We start from the raw sequence: 24,935 nt of genomic DNA, 5'->3' as shown, positions 1-24,935 counted from the left end.
AGAAATCTGTGGGCTGCCAAACTCTATGTACCTCCATAAACAGGAGGGAGTTGGTGACAAGCTGCCAAATATACTCTAATAAAGTCTATGCAACTGTTGTTTTCAGAAAGCCTTTACGTCATTTGTACAGTAAATATCCAACTAAAAAAGTGTTTTTGTATTTAAAATGCCTCATTATTGAAAACCTTGTTGAACAAGTTTGCTCTGAAACCAACAGTTCGAGACCTATTTAAATGTCGTATGATGTATCCTCTATGAAAAGTGACTCAGTGATCTAATCTGTACTGTAGGTGTTAAACTGGGGGGGGTCTAATATTCAAGATGTAGGTTTTATCAGTATATATGTAAAATATGGATTACATCGTTCACTGAAAATATTTTTTCAAGATGCATCGAATTCATGTAAATTCAAGTTTTAACCAGACGTTTTATAATTAAGCTAAATGTATTTGTTTTATTCCAAATGACTTCGAACATTGTGATAGTGATAATAAAGCTCATATTCTGCTGGATGTCAGGGTAAAGTTTTTCAGGTTAATTAATGAGTTGTATCATTTTTAGTCCATGAAATAGTGCTGATTTTGGGGTACAGGGGCGGGGGGGGTTGTGCTCTTCTCGATGCACAAACACAGTGTGCTGACCACGATCGGCCCAGAGTTACCCGAGTTTTCCCTTTCTCTCTTCCTTTCATTTAGAAAACGTCGAGGTGCGTCGAGAGCCCATTTGGGGTTTGAGAGGAGTGATGCACTGAGATACCAGCGTGTTAGAAAGGCCAAGAAGATGACGATGAACAACAACAACTCAAAGACCAGAAAGAAAGCAGGTATGGACAGTTTTCCACACCCAATAGGGGTAACTAAGGACGAACAAGAGCCTGGGTTACAAATACAAGACAACCTAGTAGAACCAAAGTCTAGCAACTAGACACAAGGTAGACCAGGTAAGAAAAGAGAATGAAGAAAATAACCTAAAATCTAATCAGACTGGAATTTAACCAAAACATTTAGTTACCCTCATAGATTGTACCAGAGCAACAGATTCCAACTGTGATTTAGCAAAAACAACTAAATCCAGTTACATTTACCATTCTTGGTAGGAGCTCTGGCAGGATTGCGCTAATGCAGCAAGAAGCAAGGGAGAGGGACCTGTAAGGTGCGCTTGTTCAAATTTTCAGGCTAAGTCCACAGTTTTCTTTGAACTCCTGACTGCAGCTTGAACTGTATCTTCAACAATGTTCAGGATGTTCTTCCGTTTTGATATTCAGCTGCTGAAACCGTTGACATTGTCGTCACTGAACCGGAACAGGTATCGCAATTTTTGTCATAGCGCCTGTTTAGAGTCGCATGACTCTACAGACACAAATGGATTTACAAGTGAGGAGATATATCTTCTAAAATGTACAGAGTATCATAGTCAAAACAGATGTTTTAATTACAGGTGAAAATTCTGAAAGTCTTGGTTGAAATATCTTCATAATTATGACAAGGTGCAAATCTAAACGTTTGCATTAGGAGGAGAAGGTCTCAACGTCACTCCTTTTGCAATCATCATAAGTGCAGCTGTCAATTTTCTTCCACCAGGTGTCTCCACCTCTCAGACCCAGCAGGCCTACACCTCTCAGGTACTCCAGCCCGAAGAAGCGCTCTACCTCTGCAAGAAGAAGAAACGGCCCATTCTTCATGATCCGTATGCTCGCTTTTCTGCTCTGCTGTACCGCCGTCCACCAAGGGAGGACCAGAAGGCCATTTTAGCAAGCATGGACAACATGGACCTAGACCATGCCACCTTCCTCTGAAAGGCCCCGGGGATGAGATCACAACCAGGGACAGGCTCCCATTACCATTCCATCAATACACTGCAGTAGCTGCGTTCCAGCTAGACAAGACAGCAAAGTCAGTGGAATGTCTTTATTTCCATTATCTACAAAATGGAGACAACAGTACATGTCAGAGTGCAGATTTAGTGCAATCTGTAGGTTCACACTTGTTTTATTGAATTTGCATTTATCATTGGCTTGCTGTTGACAATAACCTAGAATACTCTAGGATATAAACTGAACAAAGACTTCTAAATTTAAACATTTTCTAGTTAAAAAAAAAAGAAAAATTATATTCTAGTACAAATCAGTTTGTCTCAGTTTACTTTAACTAAGAGTATATGGAAGAGAATCTAGAGTGATCTCCCAGATTGGAGTTGTAGCTGTAAGATAGTTCCTGTGGAAAAACATCTGGACAATTCGTTAAAAACTGTACTGCTATGGACACGCCGAGGCACAAACATGTTCTGCATCATTTTAAATCAGCTAGTACATCCTTCTGAAAGTAACTTTACTGATTTTGAGATTCCAATTGAACATTTACTCCAGTGCAAAAGTCAAAATTGTACAAACAAGTGGCGGGACTTTAGCTCTTAACACTGTTTTCCCCAAAGTTGTTCCAGAGTCCCCTTTATTCCTTTATCCATTGGAGAGTCTAAATGATTCATGCTAAGCTGAGCTGAGTCTGTTTCCCACTGACTCCAGTCTCCCTCCCTCTCTGTCCGTTTACAGGTCCTTCCAATGAATTCTCTGCCTCACATATAAGGATGTTCTTACTTCCTACCAACTTTACCTCAGAGCACACGAGACCACACAACCACAATCCAGCTCAGCTCTTTGACTTCTCCTGTCTAAATAAGAAACACTCTTTCTTCACTATTGCAATGCTGAAAATGTACCTTTCCTCTGTTTTTAAAGGGGCCATATATTTCCTGTTCAGCTAATCTACGTCAGAAAATGCCGAAGCTAACCAGAAGCTGACATTCTCAGCTTTTCTGCTCTGCTGTAAATAATCAGGACAAGAAATTACTTGTTTTAGGAATGTCAAAGAAACAGGAAAAAAATACAAAAAACCTTTAACTTATTTCCTCGCTCTAAACTACACTCTTTATTTGTTATAATCCAGTCCACTGGAATGCATTCAAAAGGCAAATCAGTTGTGGAGACATGGCATTTTCAACCATCACGATAGAAATCGTTACGTTTAGCAGGAAGTTGTATACATGCTCCGTTTACAAGAGCTTCTGCTTAAACAAGTGCAACTTTTGTCGGACAGCTGTTTGCACTGGAGCAAATTCTTATCAGTTCCATTATGTTTGATTTTTCCTTTTCTTGCGCCACTGAGGGCTCCAAATTCTGTTGAGAAACTCTTTGCCAAAAGTTTTATTTAAAATTTCAGTAGACAATGCAGGATAGGATTTTGTACCTTGGTATATCAGTGTAAACATAGAGAACACACTGTTTTCTCTGGCCTGAGAAATACCTTTTTGCCTGTTTTACTTACTAGTGTTTTTTTTAAATTGTGCTCCATTATTTATTTTTTTTAATTTTCTTCTTATGCGAGTCGATCTGTGTTCAGAGAAAAGCAGAACTCATTTAAGGTAAAACAAAGTGAGCCAACAGGTGTGTTTAGCTGCATTTTCCACTGGCATTAGCAGCGCTCCATTGCTTATCTCTATCTGCGTTTTGTTTAAGACTCCATGAGAATGAGGACACTCAAAAAGGACTTTCCATTTACAACAAGGTGCCATAACTGTATCAACTGCATCCTACTCTGCACATTCTGCTGCTACATGGCACTCTAAATCACAAACAGTGGACATGCGCAGCAACAATTAGCCCGACATTGTCTCTTTTTTTTCCAACGGTGCTCAGTTTCTTTGATTTGTGCAAGTACTTTAAAATGTCATGGGGATATTTGCTGTGAAAATGTCTCGTGTCGGATATGCATTTTGTTTGATTTTTTTGTGTGATCTTAAGCTGCTGGTCCTACAAAGCCTTCAGACGTTTGTCATATCTTTATCGTTTTCATTTATTTGATCTGGTTAAGGTATTTCCACAGTACATGCAGACGGGCGTGCTAACCATGGGTTAATCGGGAAAATCTAAAAAAAAAAAATGTACAGTGAAAAAATAATACAAAAGTTCATTTAAATTTTCATCAAACTAACAATGTAACTGTTAGTGCGAAGCCTCTGCAAAGCAGATGATCAAACAAGATACACACGTGCAGGTCAAGTCTAAATAAATTAGAATGTCCTGGTTTCACAAAGAGTGATATATTTCTATTAGTTGAAATAATTATGGCTTAAAGCAAATGAAAACCTAAATATATTGAATTTAACAAAAATGACAAAATGGTGTTGTTCTAATCCAGACTCTGGACCAGGGAGAATCTTCAGGAGCTGCTACACAGTTCTGTAAATCCCGGCAGAGGAAAATAAGCTGTGATTGTTAAAAACCGACAGCGTGGAGCTGATTATCTCCAGGAAGTGCAGCTGATGATCACAGAGCAGTGGCATACAACAGCTGTCACAAACTGGTTTTGTTGGGGACACTAAACACTGGAAAGTCAGATCAGTACGTCCCTTCCAAAGATGGGTAGACCCCTGAAGTTCATTGGTGTATTGCTGAGAGCTGTAGAGAGCAGAAGGCTTCCTCAATGTCTGATGTTATGGAAGTCAGAGGCTGATGCACTGTATTGATGTAGAAATTCACACAGTAGGAGATCCATCCAGTTACCGACTACATGTAATGCACAGTATATGAACAAACATTTAAACGGGACCAAATTTCTGCATTAAAAATGTCCATTCTGTTAATATTATGTAACACAGCAATTCTGTTTTACTAAACTTTTGGTTTTCATTTGCTATAAGGCATAATGATAAAAATGAACAGACGTAAATGCTTACAGTGTCTTGATTAGGATTTAATGAATCGCTCTATTGCTCTTGTGTTTTGGGTTAAGATGGAAATGTGCCTCCACAGATGTTATCTAGTGTGGAAATCACTTAGAATTGTTTTAACAAATGTAAATCCTCAATCTTGCTACAACATTACTATTATTGTCAACAGAGATCAAGCAGCAACGGCTAATCGTTGGCGATATCCTTTTGCATTCTGAGGTATTCTAAGGTCTAGCTCAAACACAACACTGTTTTCACATTCTGATGTGATAGTGATTGATCACAGGTGCTTCAGCAGTGGTGTCAAACAGGGGCTCTTCAATCAGCTATAGGTGCTACAAGAGAAGCTGACAGATCCTTCCAAAAAAAAACAAGGACAAACCCCCATGTCTGGAACTGTAGTTTTCTAGTTCTGGAGGGGAAGTAAGAGGATGTTGGAAGTCCTGATCGGATTGAAAATCCCATCGGGAAGGAGCTCTCCCTCCAAAAATGTCTGGAAGGAGAGTTAAAACCAGTAAAACTGATGCTGCCGCCATATTAAAAAATAATGTATTACTGTTAAAAGAAAAATAGGGTGTCTCAAAATCCCTTTTGTTTTGATTGAGTGTCACCATTGACTCCTTTTGGGAGAGCGGGGTTGTGAGTCCGGTGGTGGGATTTGCAGACACCTTTGAAAACCTGCAGCAGTCAAAGCGGATACCAGAGTGATGCATATGAATTTCCTAATTGAGGTGTAGTTATATTTTACAGTATGCCAGTTTAATTGTGGCATATTAGATAAAGTAAAACAGTCCTCAAAATAATGAAAACCAGACTAGTTAAAATCTATACAAATTTCACATAGCCTGCATTAGCAGCAAACATATATGTATACACTGTTTGTACGTGTTTGATATTTACACAGCGAAGTTCTTTTAAATTCCTGTCTGAAGGGCAAGTCGCATCAGAACTTGTTTTTGGAGTAGTAGTTTTGAGGTTTTGTTTGTCCTGGATGGCAGGATTATGGATCCAATTATTTATCTCTTAATACCAAGTTAGATTTTAACTGAATAACGAAAGCTGGACATAAAGTGGCAGCTACAGTAACTCATTATCGATTCATCAAATTAAATAGCAAGGAGGGATGTTTTTCATTCTTCTTCCTATTAGAATGAAAACAAAGGAGATGAATCTGTCTCCGAGTGATTCTCTGTTGTTTTTGCATAATCACGAGAATCATATAAATGTGTAGAATTGCATCCGCATTGGATGTCACGTGACGTTGTCAGTTGGTTGACTTTAAAGCTGTAGTCTTCCTGATGGAACAACACAGCTTAGTAGTGAAAGAAAATGACAAACTGAAATAATCCAACCGCTTTTCTGTAGTCTCAGCTGTAATGCTGCTAAAGAAGAAGCCGGAAGGGAGACAGTAAATGACATGAAATCTGACGATCGACAGTGAAAACGTCTGCATTTTATCCAATAAAGGTTTTAATATGATGTGAGAACAGTTGGTAGATTTGAGCTGGAGTACTAATTACTACTTAAAAGAACCACACTTCAAGAAGCTATCCCTCTAGAAATCATGAAGACTAAATATTACTTTTGTATAAACTGAGAAAAATTAAGACATGAACACATGGGTATTATTAATTGATGCTATGATTGTTTTCGCCACATGCCAAGTGAAATCAAAGGTTTAGAGACCGGCCTGTTCTAAACAAAAAGCTCTGTGTTCCCAAACGTCTTGACAGCCGCTGCGATTTTTAAAAAAAAGATGAATTAATGCGTGTTGAACATCTGCAGACCTTACAGTAAGACCTAACCAGTTTGATCTGGCATATTGTCCTGAAGCGCAGCCGTCAAACATATTCAGACTGATCCCATCGGTCTTTGCAGGATGCAGACATTGGTGACCTTTGCCACTCATCGCTGTGGCAACAGAAATCTGAGTATTGATCAAAAACGTCCAAGCTCCATAGCATACCTAAATGCATTTTAGATTTATAATTCAGGCTAAAAAAAATTTATTTAATACTGTGTAAATATCTCAAAAGAGCTTACCATTATATATATATATATATATATATATATATATATATATATATATATATATATATATATATATAAATATATTTTGTAGAGGAAAACATGATGCACATCAGAACTGAGAGTGAGAACTGAGTAGTGTACGGTCTACTTCAGTGACACAGTGTAACATGGTGTGATATCAGTGTCTTTACTGTATGTGAGTGCTTAAAAATGAAATACTACAAATTAGCTTAGGAATTTAATATCAATTTATTATCCTAGAGAGAAGACGACACTTGCGTTGGAAGCTAGATTAAGAGGATGGTCCTTGTTTTCTAGAATGTAAAAGTCAATATCCTATTATTTTTGTACTCATACGTTGCTTTGTATCGTAGCAATGCAGAACTGTACACAGAGTAGAGAAATATGTTGTCCATCTAAACTCCTGAGTTGTTCAGAAGAGAAGAAATTGGTGCACCAAACTGTACTGTATATCTTTTTGTCTACAAAGAGATCCTCATGAAAAAAATAGACGGTACATTTGTTTTTATAGTGCGTGTGAATAGCAGATATATCTAATTATTTATGGGCAACATCTTACCATATTGATCATTGATTTTCCATAAAAAACTTAAGTTTGTTTTGCTTTTTTTTTTTTTTTAAATATAAATATATATATATTTCTTGGCATGAATTGTGATTTATTTTCCATTCTATTGGTGCTCTCCGCCTGCAGAAGCACTGAGATCCAAATGCATTTTGGGACAGCTCCACGTTTAACAAAGGTTTCCGATGTAATGTTTGTGATTGCAGTGAAAGATGCAGCGCTTCTCGACGCCGACTTGAATTGATCCAAGTCTGTCGGTTTAGTTCCAGCCCAGGAGCATGTGCAAGTTAGCCAACGTTTATATCTGCGCCTTTTGCTCGAAAGTGGAGGTGGAGCACCGCAGCAGCTGCTAGATGCTACACCACGCTCTCAGTTCAGTGCTGTAAATTGCCAAGAAAAAAAAAAAAAAGAGACAACCATCAACTTCATTATAACAACTGGTGCTATATATATATATCTATATATATATATATATATATATAAAAAAGCGAAAGTAAAAAAAAACATCTGTGGTGCTTTATTTATCTCTTTGTTTTTGTCCTTGCTTCAGACAAAATGTAGCTACACAATCCTGTACTGTACTGTAGATTGCTGTTTGGCCGATCGATCGACCCGCTGCGCTCACACGAGGCAGAGGTGTTAGGGTTTTTGACTTTTTTTTTTTTTTGGTGTTTTTTTTCCTCCACTGTCCTTTCAGGGAATTCCAGGATCCAATTAGACAAACTTCTTGGAGGGGCAGACTTTTAAAGCAACTAACTTTGATAGATCGTTGATTTGAATTGACTTTTTATTTTTGGTCAGCGCTTCTACATCAGCCACATGGATGGGTGCAAATAGTATCTACACATTGTCTTTGGTGCTCAGCGTAACGTTCACATTCGACTTTTGATATTTTAACCATTAAAAATCCCTGAAGAGGCTTTCAAACATGTCAAAGGAAGTGGGTTTTCGTGCCGGCGTCGTCACCCGGCTCGTTCTGGGTCGCGTTGGAAAGTTCTCGCGAAACCAAACTTCTCCGAAGCCCACAGATAGATGAACCGCAAGTGGTGAAAATGGTGTTTTGATACCGGAGAAAAACATCATTCTGTGATTCAAATCTTTGTTGTTACTGCCTTGTTACAAAAAAGACACAAAAAGATTAAATTTATCAGAAAATGATTGTTTTTTTTTTATTTTTATGATTATAAAATGCAATACAAGAGGAAGAAGAACAAACTAAACTCATATCTTCTAATTGTTCTGTCTTCCTAAGATGAGTTGACTTGTATTTAAAACATAACTAACATTATTTTTTCATTATAGGCATAGACAACTCTGTACCTCAAAATATCTCTATGAAAATTTGAACTCCTACATGTGTACCTTGTGCATTTATTTTATTTTAGTTTTTCCACCTTTACAAAGTCCATCCTCATGACGCTTTTTATATTGGTTTGCACAAATACTAATAGGAATGTATGGCTACTGTGATTCCTGCTCACCCTCCCACCCCTCCCTAAAAAGCGAAAGCAACTGAATTCAGCAGTTTTTTGTATTTGAAACGTCTTGGTATGCTTGTTGTAGTTGTATATTCAGAATGGTGTATATTACATCGGTTTTTATTTAATAAAATGTTTAAATTTTCTAACAAGACTGTTGGATTTATTTCACTAGCTCAGATCACTGGACCTTTTATGCGGTCAGGACACAATTCAGCTTACAGATTTTCTGACTGATTTCAGTCAGAATTTTCTTCCACAGCTGAACGACTGAGAATCACACACCTGCCGTGACAAGTTCACCTGCTAGGATTCACAGACTGTGAGATTAATAAACCAACAAAGGCCAATTTAGCACATCATACTGGTGAGGACAAGCTGGCTTTATGGGAGTGAATGAATAGGCCGACCAATAGGGGGCGGTAATATCACACTTAAGAGTTTGGAACATTCAGTTAAATTGAGTTTTGTACAAACTTTCAGTGTTGACTTTACTTTAAACATAGCACTCTTTATACTTTAACTTTTTCTGATTCCAACAGTTTTAATTTATAAATCACAAACCCAAAATGACTCAAGAGTATTTTATTATGATTAATGTTATTATTACGATTGTCCATATCAATGGAACAAATGAAAAAGTTCCTGAATAATTTTAGGATGAATAAAAAGTTGTGAAACAAAAGGGGGAAGCTGACTCAATAAAGAATCAGAATGATTGAAGTGAACGATTATCATCACGTCACCTGTCATCCAGCACCTATTTTAATTTTTGTTTTGTTAATAGTATATTAGTATTGTAAAATTGTAACAATATATAATGGTTTATGCCTCTTGAAGTATTCAAACAAGACATTCTTCCAAGCTAAATTTGATCGTAACACACACAAAAAAAATGGAAACTTTTTCTTTGATCATTTGTTCAGTTGGTTTAATGACTAGTTGGTTACAGAAAACCATCTTCCACCGTCACTGTCTTCTCTGAATTATTTTTAACTGGACCCTTGTCTGTCCCTGGAACAGTCTTGTACAACTAAACGACAGACATTTCTTTCCCAAGGGAGCCATCTTCTTTTTGCAGGATCAGCCTTGCTCAACAGGGCCATCTGCTGGACAAATCTCTACCTCAGTTCTTGTCCATTGAGCCTGCACATTAACACAATGCTTAGTTGCAAATCAGAGTACAGAATCGAGTATCTCAGTACTAAAACATGACTTATAACCAAGGGCGTAGGAACGAGTCTGTCATTGCCTATCGGAAACCTGACAGATCAGTAAATAGCTTGAACAGAAATGTCATAAACAATTGTGCCATCAACACGTCAGTAACGCCTTACTCTAATCTGGCCCCTTGTTTCAGTAACAAGTATTCTAACACGTTACTATTTACAACCCAATAATCAGATTAAAGTTATACATCCACGTAGCATAATGACTGTCATTCCAGGACTGAACACTCACTTTATCATTTGCCTCACAACTAGCAAGCTAAATACTCTGGTAGCACACACAGGCTACCAGATTCTGATATATTTTATTGGTCAAAATGCATTGATATTAATTGACTGGCAATTGAACAGGCTCTGCCTCTTTCTCAAACAGAAGTAAAGGTGGGGAGGAGGGAGGAAGCGCTGTGCTGAAGGCGCTTTGGTGCGCCTTCAAAATAAAAGCACGAGAGTGGAAGATTTCAAAATTCTTCGCAACTGCGGTGAAATTATTGGGTGGGACGAATGCGACTCTCTCCAATATTGGGGGGGACGGTTCCTACGCCTATGCTTATAACAACACAATGAAACCGTGTTTTGGCTTTGGCATATGTCTAGTGAAAGTAAACAGGGATTTATGTCCTGCTCCACTTATTCTACACTGACCTTGTTTGCCTGAGGCGTTTTTTTTTGACCCACCTTTAGAAGCTTTCTTAGAATGGCTGGATTTAAACTGCCATTAATTTACACACAGGTTTTATTATTAATTAAATTACTTGTGAAGGCAACAAGTGGCAGAGAATATCCAAAAGCCAACCGGAGAAAAACGTTCTAAGGGTAGAAAAGACATTTGAGATTATTTGAAGTAGTGATGAGAACTTTGTGTTGGTCTGTGAGATAAAGGCATCAAGGTTTGTTTTCAGAAACCTTAATGAGAACCTTCTTCAACAAAATGTGGGAGAGGCCAAACAGATTAGATAGAAAACTGGAACTGACTTCAGATCAGGCCATAAGTCAGGATTAAACTAACTGTATGTAAACTGGGAGCATTTGTCTTCTAAAGCGTTTTGAGACGACATTCCCAGCAAATTTGGGTAAAAACAAATTATTCGAACCGAATGTTTTTGCAGCGCTCCACAGATTAAAGTGCGGCCAAAATGTTGAAAGGAGTTTGATTGTTAGCTGGAACCACCTTTTGCCGTTTCATCCTCTTCAAAAGTTTGACCAGTTGAGCCCTGGCCTTAGCGGGGACAGCCTTCTGCCACTGGACCATAAACTCTGTGTGCTGAGCAAATTCCCACAGCATTTCCTGTCCATGATTCCTGTACAGCAATACAGTTCCCAGTTAGTTACCGAAGGTGGCTAAGATACTCATACTTATTACACAGTCAGCATTTCTTCCAGTCGTGAACAAACCTGACGCCAGGATTAGAATCCACACACATCTTGCTGACCGCAATAAGGAAACCTCCTGAAAACCTTCTTCCTGCTTTCAGGATGTAATCCTCTCCGGTGACGTTTTTCAGCTGGTGAATGTGCTGCGCCGCGCTTTCTCTCACTGCAGCACAGTGATGACTGAAGGAGGACAAAGCCAGAACGATATCTCCATGTGATGCTGATGTGAACTTCTTTAGACATCCTAGCTCCTCCTACCTCAGGCCTGTGCTGAGCAGAACATTCAGAACCTTAGCAGGACTGCAGCCCTTCACCAGTGCGTCCAGGGCCAGATTAGCTCTCTGGTGAACAAACTCGTTGTTGGTCTGTGCCAGCTTCAGCAGCAGAGCGTCACTGGTCCTTTCTGCCTCGGGGTCCATTGACTTTCCCAGCTGAGTGTGGAGCTCTGCTATGGTGTCAATAACAGTGCCGGCTAAAGAAGGACGCTGGTTTTTAACCTGCAAAGGAGAAAAAAAATAAAAAAGAAAGAGAACATCTTTGTAGTTAGAAAACTGAAACCAAGACCAGCGCTGTGAAAACATGTGGGTACCTCCTCTGTCAAGACTCGGCAGACTTCGTGCAGTTTGGTCTTCAGTTGCTCTGGATGGTGCTGCGCCAGATCTGCGACACATTTCATCCCATCCATTTTCTTTTCCCTGTGTTGAACAAAGATTATTAGGCTGTTGCTCCAACAACAGAACTCTGTTTCCGATAGATTGTAGCAGGGGTTCCCAAACGTGTCCATGCCAAGGCCTCCCGGACAGAACTAACTTTTGGGAAACCCTAAGACACTTAGCAACCCTTGATGGCCCCCACTTTCTAAAACACTGGTTTACAGTATAAACTGTGTAGAATAATCTCCCTGTGGAGGTTTGGTTGTGTTGCTGCTGTCATACCAGTTGTGGGAGCTGAGTTGTCTGAGCCAGGGGGGCGCGCTCTCTGACGTGTCGGTCAGGGGTGGGAATCTAGTCTTTCCTGCCATGGAGCCGGACTTTGGAGGACTGAGAGTTTTCTCATGGAGAGGTCCTGTTCTGTCGGTTGGGACGAGCTCCGCAGGTTGTGCTGCGACGATGGCCATCTTCTTCGAAGAGGTCAGCGGCTGAGGTGAGCCAGTGCGGTCGACGTGGCGCTGCAGTCTTTGTGGTAACGGCTCCTTTTCAGCTGTAGCTGACTGAAGTCTGCATCCAGGCGCTTCTTTGTCTTTTCAGAAAAAAAAACAAAACAGAAACGCTACCTTCCTTGATGTAATGTAACCTCCGTTAGCTGATCTTATGTCAGATATTTCCTACATGAAAGAAGTTATCTTCAGTCCATAACCTTATCTTACCTGCTCTGCCTATTATCACCGGGAGGCGAGACTGTCTCCTGGGTTTAAGTCCCGGGTGAGGAGCTGGGGTGAGGGTTGAGCTGGGCCAGCTCCTCAGATCGGTGGAAAACCTCATCTCTCTGGGTGTGTGTGCGTCTACAGGGCTCAGGGTTTCCCCCATGTCTCCGCATTCACCTGAAATGTTGGGCAATGGACCACCCTGCGCCGCCGCCTGACCACCTGGAAGTTGCTTCTTCTGAAACACGCAATCCTCCTCATTACATATCTGCTTGGTGTCCTGTGTCTGGCTATTTTTGTCCTTCACATTCGAAGCATGCTTGACCTTCTTTCCTCTCGGTGACGATTCGGGAAGTGGTGAGAGGCTTGCTGGAAGCTGAGGTGTAGGGAAGGTGTCCTGCAGTCTGTCCAGGACAGCTTTGCTGCGGGCTGTTTGTGAGGCACACAGTCTCTCGACGCTCTGGATCAGAGCCGCCCTTTTGGCCTTTTTAGCTTTTCCAATCTCGATAAACCAGGACTGATGAGAACCATCCCCATTGCTTTGGTCCTCTGGTGTCTTTGAATGTAAAATTCACACAAAAGTTTTAGTAACAAGTTTACATCCACTTATCAGGAACATAAATACAATAAGTTTTCAATCAATCAATCAATCAATCAAATTTTATTTGTATAGCACATTTCAGCAGCAAGATATTTCAAAGTGCTTTACACTTTATGAGAGATTTAATCATTTTCCTGTGTGAATTTTTGCTGTAACTATCATAACGATGGCTATATTCTTTGTGGCAAAGTTTGGAAACTCTCGGAACACGGTTTACAGGAAAGCATACATAAACACTTTTCATAAAAAAATCAACACTAGACTGCAGCTTGCTTCTGACAACGTGGACAATACAAAACTATTTCTTAAATCAGCAGACAGATGACTTGTGGAGATGGGTTTTGGAATGGATGAAACAGGCTAACAGTAGCTGTTTGAAATGGCCTTCTCAAAGTCCTGACTTCTATGCTACTGAAAACTGAAAAATGTAATTTAAAATGTGAATTCTAAGCTGGATTATCAATCCAGATTATCAATCGGCTTTAATGAATAATTCTTCAAGGAAGAGGATCAGATATCCAGGAAAAAAGGAAACACAAGGGTACATTTACATTTATATTACATTAGAGTCTCAATATATAATTTTCATAGGAAGCATTCACAAATAATTTAAACTTGAGCCCTAAATTCTTGTTTCTAACAAATCTGTGCAGTATAAAAAAGTAGGAGTCACCCTGCATCTTAATAACCCAGGGGCTCAAGTAATTTGTTTACTATATTATATTTTTCGACTTTTAAAAAAAGAACAGCTCTCCTCCAACATACTTCACGATCCTTTCCAGTATTACATTTTTTGCTTTAGTGCATGCTAATAAAACTGTCCACCTATTGCCTCATTTATTTTGCTTTTGCTCTTATTTAAACTAAACCCAGAAATATCAATTATAATAACCCAAACATTTAAACTTTGAAAAGGTACATTTCTAGTTTATCGTTTTGCATTTGTTATTTCACATTTGTCAAACAGAGAGGGCGACAGAAAGTTAGCCACGTACCTCAGTGTCTCCAGAGAGGCTACTTTCTGACTCTGGACCAGGCATGGGTAGCCGAGCAAACAGACTAAAATCACTTTCAATAACGAAACCTCCAAGAATCAATGCAGGCTAAATTGAATGAAATGTTTGGGGGGGGGGGCGGGTTGGTGCTGTTTTTTTTTTCCATGGCAACACATAATGTCACAAGAAAACTTTTGTTTACTTTTAAATGTCATGTTTAATGTGCTTTAAGCACAGCTCCTCTGATTGGATCAATTTCTACTGCAAACCGTTTCACTAATCCAGCTTGGGACTTGGCTAAACATTCACTCTCTTATTAGGGAAACAAAACGTAGATAAAAATTAAATTGAATTTATTCATAAAAGTCTTTCTGGTCTTCTGATGAACTTGAAAATGAAGTTGTCTTCATTTCAAGGCGTCTTGATGACTGTCTGACCGCGAGATCAGCGGTTGCTAGGAAACCAGCCCCGACGATCTCTTTTTTTTTTTCTTTTCTTTTGAATCCCGCGAGAACTGATGTTGCTAAGCAACCAGTATCAACAGTCGCCTGTAGTCGAAGGGGGAATTGTGGGCTATTTATACGGAATTGTTTTTGGCCTTTCTCTGCTCGTGTAATGGAGGTGAGTTCGGTTTGTGGAGAAACAGTTCTGGAACAGTAACTGGACCTCAGGATATGCTTCCATTTTTTGATAACTTCAGCTGTGTGCGACCAACTTGTATCACTGAATATTAAAAATGTATACAAGAGGAAGTCATTTAGTGTTAGGTTTTACACGCATGTATCAAAATTGACTTAACTAAAAAGTCCGTTTCCTCAAAGGAGGAAATGTATTCATGTGGACTCCATTATTTTGCATATTTGGACATTATCTTCACATTTGCTTTGTTGTAATGTTCTCTGTAACGACTTGTGTGGTGTAAATAGAATATTCAGTGCTGTTAAAGTTTATGAATGATTACTGCACATCTATGTTGCAAGAGATTTACTGTCATGGTTATATTTTTTTTTTTATCCAAGGTTTTTACATGTTAGGACATAGTTAAAATGTTCAGTTACTCAACTCTGGTTAATCAATTTATTTTCCATTCAATATGTCATCAGTTATTATCAGTACTATTCACTATTATTACTTTGGAGTTCCTACTGCTTATAGTAGGAATTCCTATAAGCATTTAGGTTTTTTTCAGTAATTTCTATGTTACAATGGTACACTTGCTGTTGCTTACCTTTCTGTATGAAATGTGAGGCCAGCTGTCTGTCAGCTATTGTTTGGCTGAGTGATCAGCAGTACAGTGATCTCAAACACAGCAGCAAATCTACACAATGGCTGAGTGAGTTATAGTACATAAGAAGTATTCACCTCCTTGGGCATCTCCCCCTTTATAATTCTATTTACAAATCAACTTTTTTTTTATTTTTATTTTTTTACAGGAAACCCATTTGATGTCAAAGAAATCCCTTAACCCAGTAAAGAGGAGACCATTTTGGTTGTGTCCTGATGTGACATAAATCACATTTTACTGTATTTACTGCTCTGCTTTAATTCCAGGAGACAGAATTTGAAGGAGATGACTCTTTAGAGTCGTTGGAGGAGTCTCAGGTTGTCCTCAGTGAGCTGGCCAGTGACAGCAGCCTGGACAGGATCAGGACGGAGTACGAGAAACTCGCTCATGCTCTTAAGAAGTCGCGGGAGAATGAAAAAAGGCTGATGTCAAAATGCAGGGAGCTGAACGCAGAGATCGCGTCGACATCAACCAAAGTGGCAACTGCCCTGAAACTGTCCCAGGAAGATGAGACGACAATAATGTCACTCAAGAGGGTACGGCTTGATCAGCTTATGAAATATTCTCTCCTTAACTGTTCAGCCAGTTTCTATGTCTGTGTCACTTAGAGATAATACAAGAGCAGATATTCAAACCGATTTATAATGACCTTTTGTGGAAGTTTGACATTTTAATATTCAGGGATTCAACAGGTTTTGTCCGTGAAAAATGGATCTTTGAATGTTTCAGGAGTTGGATAAGGCTTGGAAATTGATTGATGCGGCTCATGATAAAGAGAGGAAGGACCAGGAAACAATCAAGAATTTAAAAGAAGACGTTTTCAAGCTCACAAGGGCAACCGAGCAAAAAACCGGACAACAGCAGGACCAAGAACGAATGTGAGTCAGGAAAAGGTCCCGCTTTCTCTTTTGCTGCGCACTGTAAATACTCTAAATTAGGTTTATAACTCCATCTGTGGTGTTTTTTAAGGGATTTAATTAAAATGATCGAAGAGTTGACAAAGGAGAGAGACCAGCTGATGGACAAGGCAGCGGACCTAAGAGAGAAACTAAACAAGGCAACTGTAACTCAGCAAGACATAGAGGCTCAAAAAGAGACTGCTGTAGAGAAGATCTTGAAGGTGAACGTTGGAGATACTTTCAGTGAAGGAAGGGAATATGAATGTGGATGAACGCCGTTGTGTAGGAGTCTGAGATCAGCTTCGCATTTCTGCTTCTAGCTGCAGCAGGAGCTCCAGGTGCAACAGAACGAGCTCTCCAGAGAGATGAGACTGAATGAGAAGCTCGACAAGGAGATCCAGCAGCTGCACACTGACATGGAGGCCAAGATGGCTGAAATCAAAGCTCTGAACACGCAGGCACAGAAGGCCAGAGAGGAGCAGCAGAGACTGGAGCACCAGCTCAGAGATCTAAAGGTAAGCAAGGCAGTGGGATGCAACCCTAGTCTGCTATTCAGTTCAGTTTACTTATACAATGTCATCTCAAGGCACAAAAAAATATCAGTTCAATCCAATCACACATACAGGCCAAGTGATCCATTGGCCAAATTGGTTAAAGACGTTTTCTATCTGTGGAAACCCAGCAGATTGCATCGAGTTTGCATACAAATCTATATTTAAACAGCATCTTTTGCATACAAGGAGATTCAAAATGTAATCCAAAGGGACAGAAATACAAAAAAAGTCATATCAGCTGTTGACATTGTATATAAGAAACTGTCAAATACTAATTGTATGTGAAATTAACAGATTTTAAATGATAACATAACACAAGAGTTGATAAAATAGCTTTTGCTTTTACTGGGTGCCGTGAACTATAATGTTTTCAGTCCCGATTAAAGGGATTTTTTTTCTGGAGCTGAGGAGTTTCAAGACTAAACGCTGATTCCTTTCATTTAGTTGTGCTTCTGAAAACAGCCTGTCCTTGTGGACAGATCTGAGAGGTTCATACCTGACAGGTAACTTAACATATTGATGTATTCAAGACCCAAAATCATTTAGCTCCTCATAGATTTAGCAATCTCAGTTTTTTCAGCTTAGATATGATCCTTTGTCTTGGTGTAGGGCAGGGCTCTGGCAGCAGATTCTGGAAACACTGCTTTTGCCAGATTTATTTATTTATTTATTTCAAACATGATAGAAGTATAAAATCACACACATGAACAAGGAATGCAAAATTATAATCTAACTAACTGAAAAAACACTAACTGATAACTAATGTTTTCTTTGTCCTGATTGGCTGGTAATCTCTAACCATGTATTTTTGGGACCATAATTACTTCTGTCTTCTCTGCATTAGCTGGAGAAAATGTTTGCCTATCCTCTTTCTGGTGCCATGACTGTGTGACAGTCATGTAGTGAAACACCTGATGCCACCAGATGCGTGGTATGAAATGTTGTAACACTGTAGTGTTAGCTGGAAGGCGAGGTGTGAGAGATACAGATAATAAGTTCAAGTGTTACTCAGATGGAGCCTTCATATGTGATTGCTTGCTCAAATTCATAATTGTTGTGTGATGTAAAGTAGTTTTGCTTTACCAAGTAAGAAGCTCTGTAAAATGCAGTGCTGAGATCTTTCATAGGTGAGTTAAAACCTGGCTGGGAAACACTGACAAGACTTGCCAAATCATTGCCAAAAATCTCAAGTTAGGCTGACTCAGACTGTAGATTGAACTCATGTCTGTTGTGTCTGTAACCAGGTGCCCATAATACCTTGGGTTGATTATCAGTGATTAGGGAACATTATACACCAGTCTGTCCCTTCCTATCACAGGTATTGCATGAGCGCTCGACCAAAGAACTGGAGCAGATTCAGGTGAAGAGCAGCAAACTGCAGCAGGAATGTGATCGTCTCCTGTCAGCCAAGGAACAGCTCTCTCTGGAGAATCATCAGAAGGCCAGCGAACTGAAGGTATTCACTTTGTGTTTCTCATCACTTCTTTATTCCTTTCTTAAATATAGGCATGCAGCAACCTGGGCCAGACTTCAGAAAGGGCATGCAGGGGCAGTAGCCCACGGCAACGAGTTCTGGCAGTGGCAAATATATTGTGTTTTGTGTCTATTGTGCATATCGTGGGCTCATTTAGTATGTGGCGTTTTATTAAAAATATTGCTGGATTTTTATTTATTGAAATTACACACAAATATTTGAAAACCATCACCTTTTTGGGACCAACATGGATCCATCTGCCACACGTTTGACACCAACCATCCATCAATTTGAATCTGCAAATGTATCGACTTACTGTATCTATTAATGTTCTGTAATTTGCATGAGGATCCCTCATTCTTCTAAATCCAGCACTGGCATCAGCCTGAGAAAGAAAAAGAAGCCAGAGTCGTGTCGTGCTTTACGGCTTTCTTTCACAAAATCCTTTCCCTCTCCCTTTTTCTGTCATTCTTTGTTGATCTAATAGATAAGAGAGGAGGAGCTGAGTCACATGCGTCAGGAGGTCGCCAAACAGACCAAGATGAGAGAAGCCATCCAGAAGAAGTTCCACCACATGGAGGAGCAGAAAGCTGAACTAGACCAACAGAGGGAGACGCTGAAAGCTCAGATCGCTGGCCTGGAAAAAGGTTTGAGAGTTTTTGTGATACGAACTGATGAAACCAGAATTGTACTCTTTGTAATCTGATCCATCAGCTGAGCAGGAATGCAGCGTATGCAGAAAACTGCATATTTTTAGCATCTAGTCTATATGTCAAACACCAGTTCAACATTCCGTTCAAACACATTTACCACATTGTTCAACGTCTGACCTCTAGTGTACAAAACCACTAGAGGTGGTTTGCACTGACATTACTTACCAAACAACGATGAAGCTGCAGGTGAAAAACTAACTGCAGCTGGAGTTTTGTCATTTCGCTAGGAAGGAAAGACATCAGCAAGGATATTGATAGCAATTTCTGTTTCATCTCACTTTGGGACAGCTAAGATAAAATATTTAATGTCTATCATTCTAGAAGTAGAAGCTGCTAATGTCAGTTGTTTTATATACAGGTGGGCTGTTTGGAGCGGGTAATAATGCTGGGCTTTTGCTTCTCTTAATTTTCCATATGCAGATCTTGAAGCTTCCCGGAAGCAAGTGGAAGTTGATAAAAAAGCCAAGGAGGAGCTGATCCGAGAGAGGGACAATCTGCACAAGGTTACCTCTTCATTTTAGCATCATAGACATTTCTAAGAGGAATCAACATTTGCAATCATTCCTCTTAGTCTGGTATTAACGCTGCAGATTTGACGCACCCCTTCACCATGTGCTCCCTTCTCTGAGTGGTATGAACTCGTTTTTCCCCTTGTGGACAGAACATGACCAAAGCCGTGCAGTCGGCTGAGAAGCAGCAGGACCTCATGAAGCTCTTGGAGCAGGACAAGAGAACCTTGAAGCACGAGATCTCCGGGTTCTGGCAGGAGGCGCAGAAGCAGCGGAAGGTCATCCAGCAGCTGGAGAAGGAACGGGACCGCTACGTCAACGAGAGCAGCAGCCTTATGCAGAAGGCGGGTCACGCAGATGGGCCAAACATGGCGTAGTTTCTCATACCACTGCATATTTTTCACCTTGACTAAGAGGTGTTTTTTTTTTTCCTTTTGCCTTCTGCAGGTGCAGCAGAAACTCACTGTTGTCGAAGACAAAGAGATGGAGATATTTGATTGGAGAAAGAAAGCTACAGAGTCAGAGTGTAAACTCAAACAGCAGGAGAACCTGCTGGAGTCAGTCATCGCGGAGAGGAATCTGTACAGCAAAAACCTCATAGAGTCTCAGGTGAGAGAGATGATGATGATGATGATGATGATGATGATGATGATGATGATGATGATGATGATGATGATGATGATGATGATGATGATGATGGTGATGTCACAGAAGGCGGCTAACTTTAGGCCAGGGGCTCTGTAAGATCAGATCTGTGTTCACAGTCTTGGTACCTTTACACATCCGCTCTGTTCCTTTAATTTCCTTAAGGAGGAGATTTCTGAAATGAAGAGGAAAATAAAGACTATGAGCAACCAAGTTGCCCGGCTTAAAGATGACATCACTGAGAAGGAGCAGGAACTGGTCAGAGATCAGCAGGAGCAGAAGAGGCTGGAGAAGGAGAACGAAGCCTTCAAGGTACTGTTCCCTCCGCCTCCACCAGGGGGCGTGGTGAGAACAATAACTGGGATTTAAACGTCTTTACATATTTCTTATTTTGTAACAAAGGTTAGGACCTTCTTTTGCGAAATAAGATAATTTTGACACAGCTGAAGAACATCCTCAACCTAGCGCCAAAGCTATTTTATCGAAAAACGAGTTGTTTTTTCCCAAAATTGCCGTGTTTCCATTAGGTGAATTTATTTTCCAAATGTCAAATTGTGCAATTCTATGGCGAATGGAAACGCAGCTACTGTCACTGTCACATGACCAAACAAATACCACATGACCAACTTCCTCTAACTCCAGAAACACATGGCATCAAGATTGAAACAAATATCTTTTGTTAATTTTGTCCCAGTTATATTTATTAAACCGATACTGCTATATCGATTTTTTGGTGCTGATGTATCGTGCATCCCGGTTATCTGGCATATGTCTTTTATCAGGGGGACCTGCAGTCAATAAAACTGCAGCTGGAGGAAACAAAGCAGCTTATTGACAGCCACAGGACAGAACAGCAAAAACTGCAGATGATAATCACCAGCATGGAAGAAGACCGAGTCCAGCAGCAGAAGCAGCTGCAGCAGGTAAAGCAGAATGTCAGCACCCAGCAGTCAGACCATGCCCCCCGCTTGCTGTCTGAGTGTGTGCTGCTGTGATGGAAGGTGATCCGAGAGCGGGACAGCCTCGGCAAGCAGCTGCTGCAGCGGAACGATGAACGCGCTCTGCTGTTTGAGAAGATCCGGATCCAGCAGTCCGTCCTCAGCAAGGGGGACTTCCACTACAAGCAGAGGCTGGAGGACATCCAGCTACTGAAGCTGGAGATCAAGAGGCTGCGCCGCAGCAACGACATCCAGGACAGGACTTTACCCAACACAGAGGAGCTGAGGTAAAACGCAACCCCAAGTCCCTAGCCACATCAGGGTAGTGACAGAGGAGAGCCAGAGAGCAGAGGAGGCGACCCACAAAGAGCAAGATGTAGAGCTTGACAGGAAGGCTCAGTCAGAAGCAGCTGGGAGGCTGCTGAGACACAGACAGCTAGGTAAGAAGAACCTCATCTAAATGAGATGACCCAAAGTCACAGGGAAGCTTCTTGTTCAGAACATTCCGGTCCGGTTGTTACCTTTAAAGTCATGTAGCTGAAAAGCTTTTCTGTTGCTGGTTGGTGTTAATCCTCCACCCTGTCCTGTAGGACGGAGCAGCTCCGCCTGCAGACGGAACTGCTCAGAGAGAGAACCAGGAACAGTGTTCTGGAGGACCAGCTCAAGCCCATAAATATTCACCGATGGAGGCAACTGGAGGTGAGGCTTTAAGGTCCGAATGTCTCCAGCTGTTCGCTCTGTTTGTCCCCATCTTAACTGGATAAGGACATTCTTCTGTTTCGTTTTTTTAACATAGAAAGTAAAAGAAGAAATGATGAGAACTTTGACCGTTTGTGGATTATTCCTAACTTGCAGGGCAGCGACCCAGGAAAGTATCAGCTCATCCAGAAGATTCAGGCATTGCAGAAGCGACTGATTGTTAAAACCCAGGAGCTGGAGGAACGGGAACTGCTGCTGCAGGTAGACGCTCCGCCTGTAGCTGCTGCTCTTCATGGAGCAGATCAGTGTGAGAACCCCATCTACCACAAAATTTAAAAAGTATTTATTTCTTCTCTGTACACATAAAAACACAAGAAGCGTTCTTTTCTTTGTAACACCAGCTCCATTTCCATTAATAACAAAATTGTGCAAATTGAAATCCCGAAATTAAATTTTGCCTAATGGGAACACACTGAATTTGAAAAAAAAAGAAAAGATACAAATACAAATGATCTTATATAATAATAAATTCCTAAGGATAATTTCAAAAGCCTGTATTGATTTTCTTCTGGTTGTGTTGGTCTTTCTTATGAAATCCCCTCTTCGCCTCTGTTTCGTTCTCACTTTTGGGAAAATTTTTCTGTCTTTTCCATCTTGCACATGTAGGAAAAAGAGAAGCTGTATGTGGAACTGAAGCAGGTTCTGGCCCGGCGGCCCGGTCCCGAGGCTGCCAAGCAGCTTCAGGAGTACCGCTGGACCATCGGGGACCGGACCAAAAAGCTGCAGGTATTTTCATCCCTCTCTTTTAGTCGCTTTGATTTAGGTTATTCCTGCTAATTTATTTGTGTCTGGTGATTTTCCATTATGAACCGTCTCTATATTTGGCTGTAACGTCCACGCAGGCTCTGACGGCAGAGCTGAGGACGCTCGACTCAAAGATGAACGAATACAAACGTGAGAATCAAAGACTGAGCGGTGAGCTGGCAAATATAAAGAAGAAGTATCTGAGTCAGAAAAGGCTTCGTAGGTAAGCTCTGTCTCAAATGATGATAAACGTAGTCATTGATCTGCAGTGGCCGTGTTCTGAGCTGTTTGCTCTCTGACGACCCTCTGTGTGTCTCATTAGTGAGCGGAGAAGCAGGACCACAGTGCAGGAACAGGAAGCTCTGCCACAGCTGAGCAGCACGCCTCCCTTCGCCAGAGCAGCCTTCAGGATTTACAACCCGGTCAAACTCTGACGCCCACTGTCTGCATTTTTGTTACAAATATGCGCAAATCTTTGTCTATATTCTGCTAATGTCAAAAAAACCCACAATCTTGCAATTGCGGTGTTTCGTGCGTTAAAGCGGCAAACCTCTTATACTTGGGAGCAGCAGCTACGTACCTGACGTTTTGGGGGAAATTGTATTTGGCAATTTTAGAGAAGAGCTATGGATTCAAGATGTTCAAATAAAACAGAACTTTCTTTGAACTGTGTGATGCTGTGAGAGATCTGGTGGAGTCACCGAAAAAAAAAAAAAAAACATCATCTTACCACTTTCCTACTTTCTGACATGTTTGTCTTTTTCATCAGTAGTGAGTGGCACTAACTGTTGCTACTTGTGTGATGCAAAAAAAGCGTTTCCACTGCAGTCCTGTGAATTACCTTTATTTCGATATGGCTGAAAAAAAAAACCTCATCCTAGCGCAAAAACCTTTTAGCGGGGGTGCTGTGGTGGCGCAGGGGCAAAGCATGACCCACGTTGAGGCCTTAGTTCTTGTAGCGGTGGTCGTAGGTTCGATTCCCGGCCTGGTGACGTTTGCCGCATGTCTTCCCCCTCTCTGATTACCCTGTTCCCTGTCAAACTACTTTCAAATAAAGGCCACTAGAGCCAACAAAACCTTTAAAAAAAACCAACCTTTTAGCAAAAAACGTGAGTTTTTTTTGTTGTTTTTTTTAATTCCCATGTTTCCTTTAAGTGGATTTATTTTCACAATTCCAATTTGCAGAATTTTATGGTCAATGCAAACCCAGAAAGTGTGTTTGAAAAACTTAAGCGCAAAACTCTGAAATCCAAAGACTTCATTTGATAACAGAAAATATGAGTGGGAAGAGACTGTTCAGTGGAAGAAATCTCATTTTTATTTAATGTTGTATTTGATGAAGCTGACTTGCATTCCCCAGATGAGCATTGGCAGCCATTAAAATACCTACAAGATGAGCTTTTGAGATAATTTTTAATGATTTTTAATTTTTGTCTCAAAGTTTAGCAATATGTATATATTATGTGTCACTTATATAATGAACAATTCAAACTGTTTGTCCCTCTGGGGTATAGATGTATATGCCATCTAGTACACCTTGATTCCGGTGTACTGGAAGGTTTCCTGTACTGACATTGAACATCTGGACATGATGACAATTTATGAAAGTATAACTCGCCAAGATAGAACAAAAATTAGGAAATTCCTTAATGCACTTTTCTTGGTGTGGTCCATTACTTTTAGCTGTAAGTATGATGATTATTGATTATGAAATCAATATGCAGGATGCTCAAGAAAAAGACACATCTCCATGCGTTAGTATTATTTGTGCAAACTATCACTCTTAGAACTGCTTAACAGTATTTGGTGTGATATTTTAAAAAAATAACTTTTAAATGCTCGCTATTTAACACTTCTCTCCATCAATCAGTCTCTTATTACATCTACTAATATTATGCCTTTGTCTGTGGTTTTCTGTTGACATATTTTCTGATATCTATGTTTGGTAAGCAAATATCCGTGATACATTTCATTTTTACAGCTTAACTGCAGGAGCAAACTACCTAAAGCCCAAATTGTCACATAGCCTTAATCCA

At 40.3% G+C, this 24,935-nt stretch overlaps 3 protein-coding genes across 5 annotated transcripts in view; 2 read left to right on the top strand and 1 right to left on the bottom strand.

Moving 5' to 3' along the window:
• LOC102226145 (protein turtle homolog B-like) overlaps positions 1-6,762 on the top strand; it is a 97,701-nt gene extending 90,939 nt beyond the window's left edge. For 2 of the 3 annotated variants that reach the window (XM_023342499.1, XM_023342498.1), the window contains exons 19-20: positions 696-823; positions 1,581-6,762. In XM_023342499.1, the coding sequence (XP_023198267.1) occupies positions 696-823; positions 1,581-1,795 (343 nt within the window). In that variant the 3' untranslated portion in view covers positions 1,796-6,762. Of the gene's footprint in view, positions 1-695; positions 824-1,580 lie in introns of those variants that run through there. The other variant, XM_023342500.1, reaches the window with a different exon arrangement.
• Positions 6,763-9,746: 2,984 nt separating this feature from the next.
• LOC102218021 (TOG array regulator of axonemal microtubules protein 2-like) lies at positions 9,747-13,017 on the bottom strand. The gene is made up of 7 exons (XM_005803524.2): positions 12,787-13,017; positions 12,356-12,659; positions 12,010-12,115; positions 11,679-11,917; positions 11,442-11,600; positions 11,218-11,347; positions 9,747-9,966 (listed from the first exon to the last, which is right to left on the bottom strand). Exons 1-7 carry the CDS (start codon positions 12,944-12,946, stop codon positions 9,904-9,906), a joined length of 1,161 nt encoding a protein of 386 aa, XP_005803581.2. The 5' UTR covers positions 12,947-13,017; the 3' UTR covers positions 9,747-9,903.
• Positions 13,018-14,945: 1,928 nt separating this feature from the next.
• On the top strand, positions 14,946-23,554 carry cfap58 (cilia and flagella associated protein 58). The gene is made up of 18 exons (XM_005803558.2): positions 14,946-15,000; positions 15,931-16,200; positions 16,394-16,542; positions 16,634-16,784; positions 16,884-17,078; positions 18,436-18,573; positions 19,079-19,238; positions 19,725-19,807; positions 19,966-20,157; positions 20,261-20,422; positions 20,624-20,770; positions 21,241-21,381; positions 21,460-21,683; positions 21,987-22,095; positions 22,252-22,356; positions 22,762-22,881; positions 22,998-23,122; positions 23,222-23,554. The coding sequence occupies exons 1-18, from the start codon at positions 14,995-14,997 to the stop codon at positions 23,331-23,333; spliced, it is 2,589 nt and encodes an 862-aa protein (XP_005803615.1). The 5' UTR covers positions 14,946-14,994; the 3' UTR covers positions 23,334-23,554.
• The last annotated feature ends 1,381 nt before the right edge of the window (positions 23,555-24,935 follow it).

This window comes from Xiphophorus maculatus, chromosome 11 (genome assembly GCF_002775205.1).
Source record: "Xiphophorus maculatus strain JP 163 A chromosome 11, X_maculatus-5.0-male, whole genome shotgun sequence".
NCBI classification, from domain to species: Eukaryota; Metazoa; Chordata; class Actinopteri; order Cyprinodontiformes; family Poeciliidae; genus Xiphophorus; species Xiphophorus maculatus.
The sequence above is the reverse complement of the archived record's forward strand: the minus strand, read 5'-3'. Positions and strand labels throughout refer to the sequence as shown.

Coding starts and splice junctions, on each gene's coding strand:
- LOC102218021 (XM_005803524.2), bottom strand. CDS start 12,946: ATGGGGGAAACCCTGAGCCCTGTAGACGCACACACACCCAGAGAGATG. Junction 12,116..12,355: donor CAACTCAGCTCCCACAACTG/GTATGACAGCAG, acceptor TGTTCAACACAG/GGAAAAGAAAATGGATGGGA. Junction 11,601..11,678: donor CTGCTCAGCACAGGCCTGAG/GTAGGAGGAGCT, acceptor GTCCTCCTTCAG/TCATCACTGTGCTGCAGTGA.
- cfap58 (XM_005803558.2), top strand. Junction 16,201..16,393: donor CAATAATGTCACTCAAGAGG/GTACGGCTTGAT, acceptor TGAATGTTTCAG/GAGTTGGATAAGGCTTGGAA. Junction 22,096..22,251: donor ACCGATGGAGGCAACTGGAG/GTGAGGCTTTAA, acceptor CCTAACTTGCAG/GGCAGCGACCCAGGAAAGTA.